At 37.1% G+C, this 16,401-nt stretch overlaps 1 protein-coding gene across 1 annotated transcript in view; it reads right to left on the minus strand.

Moving 5' to 3' along the window:
• The window catches only part of CABCOCO1 (ciliary associated calcium binding coiled-coil 1), a 53,223-nt gene that overhangs the window by 35,413 nt on the left and 1,409 nt on the right, over positions 1-16,401 (minus strand). The window contains exons 2-4 of the mRNA XM_055720776.1: positions 11,985-12,097; positions 8,915-9,084; positions 5,630-5,774 (exon numbers count right to left, since the gene is read on the minus strand). Of these exons, the coding sequence (XP_055576751.1) occupies positions 5,630-5,774; positions 8,915-8,984 (215 nt within the window). The 5' untranslated portion in view covers positions 8,985-9,084; positions 11,985-12,097. The remainder of the gene's footprint in view (positions 1-5,629; positions 5,775-8,914; positions 9,085-11,984; positions 12,098-16,401) is intronic.

Consider the following 16,401-nt stretch of genomic DNA (forward strand, 5'->3'; position numbering starts at 1 on the left):
AAGTCTTTGGAAAGGTAACAATATTAAAAATTCTGTTAAAGAGTTGCTCTGCAGCATAGTAATATTCCAAATTTTAAAAAGAGACCATTGTTTAACTTTAGCTACAAAGTGCAGAATATTTAATTTACAGGATTAACTATCAGATGGCCATAGAAAATACAGTATGATACTTAAAAATACAACCACTTTGTCCTTATGAAATTGAACTCTGAGAAGACAAAGTTCTACTCTGAAAAAAGCAATTCCTGAAACACTTATCACCAGGATACTTATGCCTTTAGTATCAGCAATCATGGACAAGAAGGAAACAAAGCCAAATCAGCGTTCATATTCTGGGATGGGCTACCAGTCCAGGGAGCGAGTTTGATCTTGGAACATCAAAATAATGGAGAATGGAAGCATTTATTCTCTCACGGTCATGTTACAAAATCAGCATAGTATTCCCTCAAAAAAACCCTAAAAAATTAGATTGACACATGGGAATTTTGTGTATTACAGAAAAAGTAACTTTAAGTAGACTTTCTCAATGGCCTAAAATATTTATCTTCCTTAAAATATATACAGCTTTCCTTTTCACATGTTTTAAATATTTTTCTTCCTTCTTTTTCCTAATAATGAATGATATGGCATATGTTTAATCAGAGGTTTGGTTTGTCACAGTCCATCTGTAATAATTACTTACTCTCTTAAAATCGCAGTACAGAACTGGCTTCTGTCATGTCATTTTGACATAGGATTTAAGAATGTGATTTCACAGCAACTCCAGGTTGAAGAATGACTCCAAGAGTTTATCACACTCATGCCTGATATAGCCACAAAAGATAAGAGTAATATTTGCAGGCAGCATTTCTAACTGGTTCCTGTGCTTTCTGGCTAAGGACAGGAAACAGGTTCTCAAGCGAACCATCAACTGGGACAGCAATGCCTCTCGGCTTGGCACTTGGCAAGGCCACACCTGGAATATTGAGGCCTGCTGTGAGAAGGGCTTTGGACTAGATGGCTTCCAGAAGTCCCCCTTCCAACCTCAGTTTTCCCACAGGTCTGTGAAGGTAACCACGACACCCAACATATGCAATTATCTAGCTAATGCTAAAGACCCTGCTGCTAGCTGGTGGATACCATGCTAATGCTATGAAAGCGTGTTTACAATGCCAGTGCCTGGCCACACAGCCCAGCACGGGCTGCTCTTCGACACCTGGTGCTCTTCGAGGCTCTCAGAGAGCCAGTCCCCAAGGTGCCGCCCTGGCTGGCTCTCCCACAGCCCTGGGGCTCCAGCCTCAGCAGCCTCGCATCCCAGCAGAAGGGCTCCACCTGCAAAGCGAGAGGCGGCTACAGTGGGACACAGGTCTCCGGGAGGTAGCAGAGAAGCTGGCTGTGGGAGTCAATGCTCGGTACCACCGTACTTTAGCTGACCATCCTTCCCTGAATCACCACTGGTACCTACACGCAGCCACAGGTTCCACAAAATACTACAGACCAGAGACAATTTGCTATAATTTTAGCAGTGCTGAAGTGCTGACTAACATACAGTAGTGGTTCTTCCAGCCCATAAAAGCAGCTCAGAATTAGGAGAATAAATCGGTGGCACGGCCTGCCTCTCTTGCAGGACAATGGTACATCTCCCAGCAGTTAGCCAAATGCATCTGTGAAACTTTCAAATACATTTTTACCCAAATGGGCGCTGACGTCTTTGAACATATGTACAGATGCATTTTCTAATTTGGTGAGAAGTATTATGGCAGCCTCATTGAACATTTGGCTCTTTAAGTGCCGCATAAAAGTTTTATTCTACAGTTACATTTAATTCAGTCATTCAATTACCATTAGTTAAAAAACATATTTGTTTACCAACTTGCATAAGAAATTTGGCTACCATAAACTACAAGTTCCCTTCCCCCAAACCCAAAGCACATAGGCAATTGATTAAGTTGTTACAATATTTGCCATTTCATTTGCAGTACATTTTTATTGCAGTTCTTCATCAAAGAATTCCTGCCGTATTTCAGTGGAGATACAGGAATTATGTTTAAGCAGACCTCAGGACTTAATTTGGAAATGACTCCCACCAATTTTTGAAAATATATATCCCCTCACATACACACCTTTTATTTGGTAAAATTCTAACAGGGATTTTTTGAAAAAAGATAAAAAATATTTTATGAACATCACAGATCCACAAGAAATAGCATATATATCTTTCACACTGCACTGTCAGAACTTAACATTTCAAACTTTTTTCTTTCATTTATTCCAGTTCCTTGGAAATAAACCAGATTTACCGCACCTGAAAAAGAGTTCTTCCCCTGCCCCTCTAAATATGTTATGATATTCTTTATGGACTATGTTACAGGTATAGATAATTTATAATATTCCCCAAAATATAAGTAATTACTTTTGATATTTCTGATTTTTGTTTATTTTTTTTTAATCAGAACTCTGTCCAACCTGGCGCCCTTAATCCTGTATCAAAGAAAAAATTCCTCCTTTTAATGGTCTTTAAATCCAACCATTTAAATCATACATCAGTATTTATTTTGAAACAGCAGTGTAGTTTTCTTCCTTCTATCAGGCATTATATAAAATGCTTTTTTGTTTGCATCTGTTGTTAGACAAAAAATTCCATACCAATGTTTTTAGCAATTACACAAAAATTATGTTACTTACGAAAGTAAGATTGTTAAGAATAGATCCTCTTATGATGTCATATGAGAATCTGAAGGTGATTAACAATGACATATTTCCCTAGCTCCACTGCTTCCTAAAAGAAAATGTCAAGAGCTATGTTGATGTGTGTTTGCCCAAGGAGATAAGATAAAAAGATGATAACTGTCACCTTCCACCAAACCTGAAGGTGTCATTATAGTTGCTGCACAGTTTGTGTCAACGTGGTTAAGCATTTGTCCGCATTTCCATTATAAATCCCATGGGTTTATAGCTCATCTGTAAAAATGTGATCTGAACTAAAACATGTCATACTATCTTGAGTAGAAAAAAAAGCTATAGGCCTATCATTTAAAATTAAACAAAAGAAGTGAAGAACAAGAAAAAATGTTGAAGTAATACATTAATTTGAATTGTAATAAAACTCAGTCAACCTATTTCTGAGTTCATGAAGTTCAAAATACACTGACATAAGTGTGCTGATTCAGTTCTTGCTTAGAAAAAAAATATTCAAATTACTGAAATAATGGACTGTATAAACTGGATGCATATGACACATTTCAGTGTATGTGTGTATATCCATGATGTTGCAACAATACAGACTTGTAATAAATTGAGCAATTTGAACATACAGTCAGACATTTGGTTACCAAAATACCATTCTTCTGCAAAAGTCTTGTGGCTTGATTGTATTCCCTCACAGTTAATACCTCAGTGGTAGCAGAATGGAGCACCTAATCTCTTGGATGAAATTCTCGTGACTGTGAAGGAATTACTTCACGGACAAGATACTTCTCAACGGGTAATTTATACAAGAGCTATAGACGTGCTACGTGAAAAGAACATTTGTTCCAAATAAATATACAAAAGGCACAGACAGGAAGGGAGAAGTAAAAGAAGTGGAGTGAGACATCTTAAATGCCAAGTTTCCTTTTAGTTTAGGGCTAATACTTGGCAGGACATTGATTTGCCTTGACTAGAGAAATTTGAGATTTAAAGACATGTTCTTATTTCATATGGGAAGAACCTGATTTTTTTTTATATTTTCCATGAAAAAGAAACAAAAGAAAAAAATCAGAGAGCAGAGATATCTCTTGTCAAAGAGATAAACTTTATAGCCCAATTGTAAGAGAGATCACCTGTGATGGGTTAAATCCCCAGTCTGAATCTGAGTACCCTAAACTGGAAGGCTATCAGCAATCCTAGTATTTTTGTCTGTCTTCAAGAGGAAATACTTTTCTGCATCCAGGAAAACACTCTAAAAACACCTCTTTGATGCGTTAAACTTTTCCTAGCAAAAGACTTAAAGCAGTTCTGGGGAGAAAGACTTGAAAGTGTTGGTTGACAAGAAGCTCAGCATGACCTGGCAATGTGCACTTGCAGCCCAGAAAGCCAACCATACCCTGGGCTGCATCAAAAGAAGCGTGGCCAGCAGGCTGGGGGAGGCAATTCTCCCCCTCTACTCCATTCTAGTGAGACCACACCCAGAGTCCTGCGTCCAGCTCTGTGGCCTCCAACACAAGAAGGACATGGACCCTTTTGGAGTAAGTCCAGAGGAGGGCCACAAAAATGATCAGAGGGCTGGAGCACCTCTCCTATGAAGACAGGCTGAGAGAGTTGAGGTTGTTCAGCCTGGAGAAGAGAAGGCTCTGGGGACACCTTATTGCACCATACCAGTACTTAAAGGGGGCTTCTAAGAAAGACAGGGACAGACTTTTTAGTAGGGCCTGTAGCAACAGGACAAGGGGTAATGGTTTTAAAGCAAAAGAGGGTAGATTTAGACTAGATATTAGAAAGAAACTTTTTATTGTGAGGGTGGTGAGACACTGCAACAGGTTGCCCAGAGAAGTGACAGATACCCTGTTCCTGGAAGAGTTCAAGGCCAGGTTGGATGGGGCTTAGAGCAACCTGGTCTAGCGGAAGGTCCCTGCACATGGCAGGGAGCTTGGAGCTAGGTGATCCTTAATGTCCCTTCCAATCTAAACCATTCTATGATTCTAATAGAACAGTCAGAAAATTCCCAACAATTCTGTGTATGGATCAGTCATGACCTTACTTACTTCTTATGCCTATCTACCACAAAATCTCTCCATTTAACCACCATTCAGGTCAGAAAACAAGCTGAAGGGCCACAGATGTAGTACAGTGTCTGAGCATACATTGCAGTAGTACCTTCTCCATTTTCCATCTCCTTGCCCCTGACATTCATGGGTGACATAACAGCTTGAGAACTATTCTGTCCATCATGTATTGGAAACAACGGTATACGAGTACAGCCACTGTCTTAACTACAGCATTTCAGTGGAGAAAGGTTTGTATACATTATAGTTAAGGCTTTACCTGGAGAGGTGTGATTGGGTGCTATCAGACCCTTAATTTTTTTCTTAGATAAATAATTTAATTATTGCTCTTTTTATCTCTTTCTGTGTCTCTGTTTAAAAGCTGAGAGCTGTCATGAAACCTTTTCATTTCTGATATGGAACTTTTGATAACTTTGAAATGCATAATTTTGTGACTCATGCCTGACCATAGCCTTAATTCTGTAAAGTGCGTAACTAAACCAACCTAAAAAGTCCACTACAGCTGTCAAGACCAGACAAATATTTAAAGTTATAGGCAAGACCTAGGAATTTTTTTAGGTAGAATCTAAAAGTAGAATGTTTTAAAAGCAAACCAAGAATATTCTCTATACACCACTCTCCCTTTTTTGTTTTTATCACCCAAAACAAAACTCAGAAGGAAGTTTTATCAAAATGTAAGATTATGCTGAAAACTTCCAGGCTATTACTTTCCTGGGCTTTGACATCTGAGGCCAGATCTTTACTGCTACTCGCAAATTCTCTCTTCTTTTTGATGTTTTAAAGTAAGGACATACCCAGTTAGACAATTTTAGCTTATTTTATCAGCCAATTTCCCATCATGTTAAATTATTCAAATAAGAAATAACAGATCCGGTAGAAATAAATACCTGTCAGTCAAGTAATCAATGACTGCTTTGGCTTGCTCAATGCTGAAGAAATTCAAGTCACCACTTCTTTCTGAATCAGTTTTTCCTATTCCAGCCATTGCTCTTCCAAGTTCTTTTAAATTCTCTCCTAAGGTCACACGTTTGTCTGCAAAGTAATCCCAAAGAACAAAAAATACTTATAAATGTGACAGTGTGAGGTGGTGGGGTTTTTTGGCCCATTTTAATTATAAGACTTCTTGAAGTTTAAGAAGTGAGGGGCCATGTAGAAACTTAGAAAGTGACAGCAGCCTAACATTTTTGTCTGTTGCCATTGTTCTTATCAATAAGATGTGCATTAAAATTCCATCACAAAAGCACTGATCCACCTTCACAACATAAGGATCACAATAATGGGTGTTTCAGATACTACAGCTTGGCCTCTTATGCAGAGATAAGTACAGGCAGAATACTATGTAAATTTGAGATGTTTATCTTCAAAATAAATTTATTGTCGTTTATGTAATGTACAAAAACGTGCTTCTGACCATGCCGCTTGCAACATAAACCATTAATACATGAACAGATAATAAAAAGGATAACCATTTAAGTGCTTACAGTCATAATTGGTTAAACATTAATATGCACAATATTCTGCCTGTATCATCAAACTTGGAGACATTTATGCACCCCTCCACCCCCCTATCCCCCTGCCAAAATTAGATAATTTTTACATTTTTATCCTGGAAATCAAAAACAAATGCCAAAACAAATTTGAAATAAAATTTAAATTATTTTTGTTAACTGTCTTGTCAAAGAGGAAAATCTGAAATATACCAGTGTCTGCTGAACCTTTAAAAAGAAAGGATTCATCTTTCTGACTTGCATACAGTGTGCGCCACCACTAGAACCATGGTGATGTTAAATAAAAAAGTTTTGAACACAGTTTACTTGTTCTTTCTAAGTCTAAAAAATTTAGAGTAGAAAATGGGGAAATATCCACCACTGGTGAAATAGATTTATTTTCCTTATTGTTTTAATTCTCTACTGATCCACTCCTTGGTTCTTAGTACAGAAAACAAATTAAAAGACTTACAAGATTCTGGTCTTTATAGTTTTGCCCTTTAGTAGTACAGCAATCATAACCCTAAAAAATTCACCTCGGTTTTCAGTATCAGAGGCAGCACAATATAAATAACCATAATGGAAGAAACAAGAAAGAAATATAGAGAACGTGGAGGAAATAGAAGCCATGGGAAATGAGAAACAGTAATAGAATCAGAAATATCACAGTTAGTAGGGAAGCGAAGCCACATAACAAGTTCATAATAAGTCACAACAGCCAGGCCCAGGTTTGCCACCAGCTAATCCAAATTTTCTCTTTCCTCTGCACATCTGATTGTCAGCCCATACAGCCTTTCTCAGGAAGGCTCTCGCAGTACTTCTGTGAAGTAAGGAGCACTTTACCCTCAATGTATAGAAGATGAATCAAATAATGTAATTAATTCATTCTGGCTTCCGAGCAACCAAAGTCTTCAGATTCCAAACCTCATTTTTTTTTTCTCACTACTTTACCAGCCTTAAATGAGTTTACAATACCCTCCCTTCTCTAAATCCATTCCTCTCGCTCCATGCTACTCTTGCCTTTATGGTTAAACCAGTTTAACTCTCCAGGCTGCTTGGGTCCGGTGTAGGGAAGGGAAAGCAAATGGTCATTAATATAGAAGACATTAGCGTTTTGCTCTTGGTTGAAATGTTTGGTTTTGGAACTTGCACTAGCTGAGAACAGTAATTACAACGAAATTCATCTCAGCCCTGGGCTAAGCATACTTTTAGATGGATTATTTGGGGAACTTAGCTGTGAAGAAAATACAAGAAGTCTCCTGTGAGCATTTACAAACTGCATTTTCTTTCCCTAAAATCCATGTATCTTAGCCAAATCTGAATAGATTTTCACAGGACAGCAAAAAGTTCACAACGCTTGCTTGCCAAACCTTATGTCTTTACCTCAAAGCATAGCGGTATTAGAGCTGTTAAAAAAAATTAAAAAGGCACAAAATCATACTTTTTATTTCCACAGCCTCTGTCTGCAAGCCCACTGAACTGTTTTAGCTGTAATTTTATATATAAAAATTAATCAGAGGCAGAGACTACCATGGAAAATTTCAGCTTAAAGAGTTAAAGTTTGGCAAAGCTTCATGCAGCTAAGCTCACATTCCTGAAAAATGTCAGTCAGCTTTAACAATCGGTTGTGCTACCAGCCTGTCCAGTACACACACATTACATACTGTCTCATAAAACTGATTTCTGACATGTTTCCATTCTTCTCCATTGTTATATTAATACCGTTAGCATATGTTAAGATACTTTCTCATTGGAGACAGGAAGGACAACTGGAATTCCAATGATCATAAAGCACGTACATATTCTGCCAAAAATCCAAGTCAGAAAGACCCTTGAATTAAATTACAATGAAAGAGTATAATAACTATTATGAGGTTGATTTTAAATATTCATCTTTTTGAATGGAACTTCTGAGTCCTGTTGCTCTTCCTCTGGGATGGACTTTTCTCAACATAATCACCTTCAAAGTGAATATTAAGTAAGCATTGTGATCTCTGAAAAATGGGTTTTAGAGGATGTTGCTACCATTTTTTCTGGCTTTTTGTCTCACTAGACCCAAGCCACATGCTTTGTTGCAAATTTCCTCATAGCCACAAGAGCTACAGTACTTTCATTGTCAATTTTTCATCTTCGGCAGTGATGCCAGTTTACTTCCCTCACCAGTCTTTAGTTAACTGATATATTTTGTGCCAGAAGTGCAGCATTTCCCACATAGAAAGCTGCCTGAGAGTTGACCTCCAAGGATAAAATAAATGCAATTCACCTGCTATAATGCTACAGGATGTACTGAATACCTCAAACAGCAGAGAAATGTGCCCAAGGCTACAGTGAGTCAGTCACTGAGGCAGCTGGAATTGGAATTTAGGAGCTCCTTGCTCTCCCTCTACTGTAATTATTATTTATTTTACCATAGCAAAGACGAGGTCTTTTCAGGACCTGGCCCTTTTGTACCACATACTGTACAAACAAAGACTGAGGGATACTCTGTTAAAAAGACTACAGTTGTCCCTAACAAAAGTTTAATGTCTGTGGACAAGAATTATTTTTAGGTACAAGCCAACATTCAAAAGGAAAATATATTGTTTTACCATTACTTGCAATTAAATATTACTTTATTAAAATGATTGGAAAATATTATTGTCTTCCACTTCAGATATTTCTTTTACAATTTTAAATTATACTTACCACTGAGGTTCTCCAACAGGAAATTTAATAGATCCATGAATCCTGAGAGCTGTATAAGACTGAAGTTCATTTCTTTAGCCCACCAAAATCCCGCAGTATAATAATCTAGCAAAACAGCTTCTTTCAAAGATGTCTTCAATTGTTTAAAATTCAGAAATTCTTCCAGCTTTCTAGAAGAAATCGCAGAGTAAAATAACAAAATGAAAAAATAAATTACAGATTCCAAAGTTTATGTTAGTCTGTAAATTATCAATAATTATATCTATACTATTTACTACTACTATCTTTTATATATATTTACATGTCTTCCTGGTACTTAGCTATATTCATTTCTAGGTACAAACATTTATGATCAGAGGACGTATTAACTGAAAAAAAGTAAACAAACACCTACAGGTTTCAACAGACACTATTTAACTATTAAAATACAATTAATGAAACAAAAAAAAAATAAGAACATTACAAACTTCAAAGAGTAATACACTGAAAATCCCAGAGAAAAATCTGTGTTTGTTCAAGAAAGGGTTTGTAGGTTGAAATGGAACAATTAGTCTCTGCTTTTCTACTACCTCTCTTTCACTCTGATTGAGACAGTTTTGCAGTACTAAAAAGATCTTCCTTCCCTTTCAAGGTTATTTTTCATGTAGCCTCTGAAGAAAAATTACATTTGAAAAATAATGTAAATACTATAATATAAAATTATTGAAAGTACCTAAAATATTTAGAAGTTTAAATTCCACTTGCAAAATGGCCAAGATATTTAAGAAGAGTGTCGTCCTATTTTACTGGCACACTGTAGAAATTTTTCCACTTTCTTTAGCTTGAATAATTAATGAAAAAAATACACTCACTTGTAGGAGACCATGCGGTTGCTGACACATTTATGTCTACTCTATCTAAACACGGAATTAGTTATGTCTTTTACAATAATCGTGCACATTTTTCTACGTGAAGAGAAGGAATGAGGGTTAGGACTTCAGTCTGCAGTCCTTGCCGTATAACTTCAGCCATTTCTCAGGTAGTTAAGTTTTACATTAAAGCAATCCTTGGCTTCTTAACTATACCTGACAATACAGGTGCTGCTTGCGATCACAGTTTCTGGTCCCCTGTAAAACAGCAAAGTCTTTTTTTTCCCCATCCTGCTTCTTATTCCTTCCCCAAAAGGGCATTAATCTCAGACCTAATGATAGGCAACCATTAGTTTTTCAGGGTTTTCAGAAAGCCAGTAGAGATACCCGGTCAAATGAGTTGAGTTTTCATTTTTTTAATTAAAGCCTCAATAGCTAACAAAGTAAAGCATATAATCCAATCAGTTTTGTTTAAAACATGTATTCCTTTGTTCTGCATGACAAATTTGTATGGCTGCACACATGCAAGTCGGTTAAAAACACTTAACTGTGTACTGAAATAGAAGTGGAATGTGGCCAGCTGAACTTTCCAAGGTTTGAAACAGTCCATATCCTCTCTTTCTGAAGCTTCTGCCAACTCTGTGTTTTCATAATCAGATTCTCAGGGATTTAGATTTTCTCTGATGCTGCTAACAATGCCAGTACTCATCTTTCCAATATTCTGTAAGGGATGTAATTGACAATAGTATCTATAAATGATTGGGAAGTGATGGGGCATTTAGACTTTCTGGTTATCCAGAATGCTACTTCTTCCTTCACAGAAGGTGCTCAAGTCCTACAGAGATGGACAGAAGTATAAAACTCCATGATAGGTGGGAATGCAGGACATCAAAATTCTCATACTGAATCAGGTCTATTCTGATTTTCTAGCCTTAGCTGTTTGTGTACAGACATGATGCACTGTGGTAAATAACAGAATTCCAATGCTGCTGCTAAACTGCTTAGAGTGCATAAAATACCCTGTAACTATCCTCTTTTCAAAGGCAGTATATATGTTACATTCCACTTGTACAATATATATATGTATAGATAAAAATACCTAGGTGATCAGCTAAGACTAAGAAGAAAAGTATGATCTTTCAATGCTTTTTAATCTTAATACGGAAGTTTCACTATGAATTGCATCATTAAGCACATTTTATTCTCCACTGAGTTGTACACTTAAGTCTCCTCTAAAATAAGAGGCCTATGGTATAAGAGAAAATGGTATTTATTTATTTATTTTAATTTATAATTTTTATTATTTGATGGGAATAAATTTTCTTTCCAGGTTTCTTAAAAAAATAAATATATATATCCTAGAAAGAACTTTATTTTTTTTCTCAGAACAGTCACAAATAAGAGGAACAGAATATATTTCAGGCATAATATTCTAATCTCTATGAAATGGTTTATTTATTTGGTGGGACAAGGTTGGATATTTTTATTTCCCTCCCACAACCTAGTCGAATGGACCAGCCCTTTGGCTTTCAATTCACTAAGAATTTGCTAGTGCTCCTAAATAATCTGGGCATTTCTGAAAAATGCCACCCTTAAAATACAAGCCTAGAGTCTCCGGTTGAACTCCTGGCCTCCTAAATTTAGCTGCTATTAAGCACTAATAAGAAGGGAGAGTGTTGCTACAGAAAAGACAAGATGGTCTTACATCAGAAGTCTTTGGCTGCCTCCTATTTCCCCAGTGCACCATAATGGCTACCTACTAATACCTTCTTAAGCTTTCCATCCCTTTCTGAACTTTTAAGACCTTTCTGATTTTTCAGTAACTCATGTTACAGTACAGAATTTTAAATGTTTGAACAAAAAAAAGTTACCAAGTGAGATTTATAAAACAAGCTCAGTATTGGCTTGTTCTTACTTATATCTTAGTATTTCATTTTCAGCATATTTAACACTATTGTAAACTCAGAAACCATATCAGTGCGAAATATGAGGGGGGGAGGGGAAGAGTCAAAGGAAAATCAAGAGATATAGGAAATACAGTAAAACAAATTGGGTCTGAGATCAGCAGTATTTCTTCTTATCTTTCATGATTAATTTTAAATATAAATGATTTAACAACTAAAGACTAGTAACGTAACCATCACAGAAGAAATCTAACAAATAATCTATAAAATGTATTTCATTATTATATTGGTTCTAGCATTGTTATCTTTGGCTCTTACTTTTGAACTCCTTCTACATTTTGTTCTGACAAAGCGGTAATTTGGGAAAGGGAAAGAAACGTCCGACTAATAACCTTCTTTCCACCTATGGCATCCTGATTCTGGTCTTCTTCCTACAATCACATATGTATATAGGAATATAGTTTTAACAGGTTTGTTTTATTATGTCAGAAACTTATCTAAATAACATTCTTATTTTGAGGATGTATGCAAGGGATTAATTCAACGAATGCCAGAAATGTAACACAGCTATAATTACATAGCAGCAACACAATACCCTAACACATTTTCACCAGAGAAAAGCTAGGCAGACACATGGAAAATAGCATTTTTATCTCAAATTCATGTGGGAACATAGTGACATATTATGTGCTGCACAAGATTAAATTAGCTTGCAAGTAAAAACAATAGAAATATAATGGTGAAAAAAAATCCATGAAGCTAGATTTGACCAACATGATACTAGACTGCACAGTAATTAAATTTTAAAATCAGCTTCTGCTTAAGATATTATAAGTATACATACACATTACCGTGCTATTTGCTCTCCACCCTGTACTTGATTGCATTTCCAAATTTACTGTCTACACTGACTCCTTCCCTAACCAAAAAAAAGTCCAAGATGTTTGCTGCAACACTATGATACACATCAAGGACCTGACACTACTGTTTCAGGAAAGTCAGTTTATTTGTAATACAGAAGGCAGTTCCTTATAGGAAATACAAAGACATATTATATGTTAAGAGGATAACAAACTGAGCATGAATCAACAATGCAATGGTCCTACAAAAAATTGGAACGTTTGATGATATTTTATTTAGTGTCTGTCTCTGACCAAAAACATTTGACCAGAGACTTCAGTAAGAAAACAATGAAATAAATAAAACCCTGTTTTACAATAGAATATGTAGGCGACAAAGAGAGGTGTCAAAGCACATTATAAAATGTAAGATAAGGCAGACTATAGAGATGCCAGGCAGGGGAACAAGGGACAATGCTCACAGAACATAGTATTTCAGTTGGAAAGGACCTACAATACATTAGCATGGGACAGCGTAAGGCAAAATATTTCAGTATGAAGATAATTAAGGATTGAGACAGGTTACCCAGAAAGGTGCAAGAATCTCCATCCTTGCAGGTTTTCAGGACTGAACTGGACAGAGCCATGGTCTGCATTCAGTGCTGGCCCAGCTCTGAGCAGGTAGCTGGACCAGTTTATGTCCCAAAGATCCCTTCCAGCCTCATGACTGTGAGTTTAATTGGCCTGACCTGCTTCTGCATCAGGACACAAAAACCTGAACTTAATTTACTCGTAGCAGGTACACTTCTACATCCGTGGCACGTGGGCTTTACAGAAGTGCTGCAAAGCAAAGCTTGCAGAATAATGTTTCTAGCTCACCTAGAGAGAGAGAAGTGGAAGATTTCCTAACATGAGCTGATTTTTGAGCCTGAACAGCATTGTTCTGGGCTAATAATCAACAAACTCCAGCATTGGTCGAGGAGAGCCCCCAGATAAAGCTACACTACTCCCCCTGCTGCTGCCAAACTGCAAGATAAACTTAAAACTTGGACTAGCTGAATTACAATATTCAAGACTGATGAAACAAGCCTGAGAGCAGCAACAAAGAGCATTTAGTAGACAGACTAGTTCTTTTCCTCTAATTAAGTACTAGAGGACTTTCACATGCACTTTAATATGAAAAATTATTGTTCCCAACTGCAAAGTTAGTCTCAGATACAATGCCTCATCAGAACAATAGGAATGAAGTAAACAAAGGCTCCCATCATGTGGTTAGGAACATGACATTAGTTTGCGTTTGTTTTATTAGCAATAATTCCTGCAGTATAAAAAGAAGTACTTGTACAGTCACTAATGTCAATATAATTGAAGCTGCATGCAGTAGTTAGGGGAAAAAAAAAAGAATAGCTCAACATGCTAATATTATGCAGTTATTGAAAGGTATTTCTGAATAATTAGGAAAAATATGAATGCTTTCCTGAAGTGACCAGTGGTGTTTGAAACCTGTTGAACAAGAGATTTTTTAGAAGTAGTGAGAGCTGAATTAAAAGTATAACTGATATTGATGTTTTGGAAACTGAATTAACACCCAGTTATGTCTCTCACTCAGGATGTTCAATACATAGGATAATTTAGTATGCATTTTTGCATCGGTATATAAATGGCATATTACCAATCAGTCAGTCAACACCTTACTGACCATACTTCCTAATAAGGCAAAATGTTAACATTTTACAGATATCACCTGAGATGGACTTTATCAGTATGGCATGAGAAATTTAACACTGTATCAGAAAGAAAAGCATAAGGAAGTTCAAGGCACGGTGGTTTTGTTCTCATCAAGCTATTTTCCAGCTTCTCCACTGTGGTTACAGGCCAGGTATGAGTAAGAACAAAGACTCTCCTGTAACACTCTCAACTACCTGCACGACACTCCTCCACCATTCAAGATCACAGCAGTAGCCCTGTAAATAGAGATGCATCAAAGGTCTTTTTCCTCCCACCACTTACATCTCGAGCTGTAAGGAACAGGTTTGTAGGCAAAAAGTTGAATATTCTGGAAAGCAACTTTTTACCTGCACTCCTAAGAATCTTATCCAAACTAATTCTTTGCTGCTTCTTGAAAGGTATCAGGCAACATCCATCATGTCAGAAAAAGCTTGTCCAAAAGGGAATTTTCTCCTGCCTCCAGTATGTAGCTGGCTTATTACAGTGTGAAGCTTTCTAACCTACATCGTATCGACAGGCCCAGCACGCTTCACATGCTGATGCTAAGGCTCGTCTCATTCTCTGAATTGCAAACAGCAAGAAAGACCTCTGGGAAAATTTGCTGAAGTCTTAGTACATAGTGTTGTATTACAGCAATATATAAACAATATAAGATTACAAAAATTAATTTAAAAACAACTCCAGGTGCCTTGCACTCAGTCACCTATAATCTCTTTCAACACATTTAAAGGTCCCCGAGTATTAGAAACATATTCTTTGACCAACTAAAGTTTGCAGTTTCAACTTAAGAAATATTCAAAGTCTTGTAACTCAGTATTGCAGCTAAGGCTCTGTAATCTGCACATCAAAATCCAACAGTTTACAAGGCAAGGTGAACGCTTCCCGTTTCACCATTTCATCACCTATTGTCTGTAGTGATATTCCCAGCAGCGAAACTCCCCACCAATCCATTAATATCTTTGTTACTGCTCAAGGTAAGGATGGATTTATTGTATCACTGTCCACTACAAGCTCAGGTATCAGATAAGAAGAAATACTGTTCAAAATGACTGATGAGAAACTATGGGATAGAAAGTACATAATTAAGAAAATTAATTTTTAGAACTATCAATGTTTCTGCAATTTAAAAAAGTAGTGAAAGTCCATGAATGATCTGAATGACCCCGTATTTGTGGGAAGTTTCTGTTTGGGTAGAACCTCCACACACACGTGTCTAAAAGCTTATAATTGATTGAATACTGTTTTGTCTTTTGATTGCTGTCTTTAACCGCCACTGAAAATTCAAAGAGAAGTTATTTTATACATGTGTCCACCGGTCTCAAGGACTTTACTGCTCATTTTACTGTTAACTGTAGTGACTGACAGAAATAAACCAAGGAGAGTTAGTTCTGGTAACACTATCCTCATGTGTTGGGGGAAAAAAACCCAACCCAAACCAATCCTACCAATACACACTGTCAGCAGTAGATTTAGTAGACTTAACCCTTTTAAATATAGACTACTACTAGAGAATTGTTTGTTACTGTTTTATTTCTTTCAAAGATTTTTTTAGCTGTTCTGAATGTATAATATGTTTCTGGCTATTCAATACATTACTCCAAATGCTTTGGGCACCCCTTGTCAACAATATCAGGTCAAAATACATAATCAGATATTCTAAAACAAAATAATAAGATCATCTTTGAATCTCTCGGCCAATATCCATAAACACCTGTGGTGGGTTGACCCTGGCCTGGATGCCAGGTCCCCACCAAAACCACTCTATCACTCCATTCTCAACTGGACAGGGGAGAGAAAAATAGAATAAAAGGCTCGTAGGTCTACAGATCTGCCATAAGGACAGGGAGATCACTCACCACTTACTGTCACAGACAGACAGACTCAACTTGTGGAAATTAGTTTAATTTATCACCATTCAAATCAGAAAAAACCACCTTCCCCCTACCCCTCCTTTCTTTCCAGGCTTAATCTCACTCCCGATTTCTCTACCTCCTCCCCACCAGCAGCACAGGGGAACAGGGAATGGGGGCTGTGGTCAGTCTATCACACCCCGTCTCTGCCACTCCTTCCTCCTCAGCGGGAGGGCTCCTCACACTCCTCCCCTGCTCCAGCATGGGGTCCCTCCCACAGGAGACAGTTCTCCATGGATTTCTCCAGCATGACTCCTT

This window comes from Falco cherrug, chromosome 9 (genome assembly GCF_023634085.1).
Source record: "Falco cherrug isolate bFalChe1 chromosome 9, bFalChe1.pri, whole genome shotgun sequence".
In the NCBI taxonomy this organism is placed as follows: Eukaryota; Metazoa; Chordata; class Aves; order Falconiformes; family Falconidae; genus Falco; species Falco cherrug.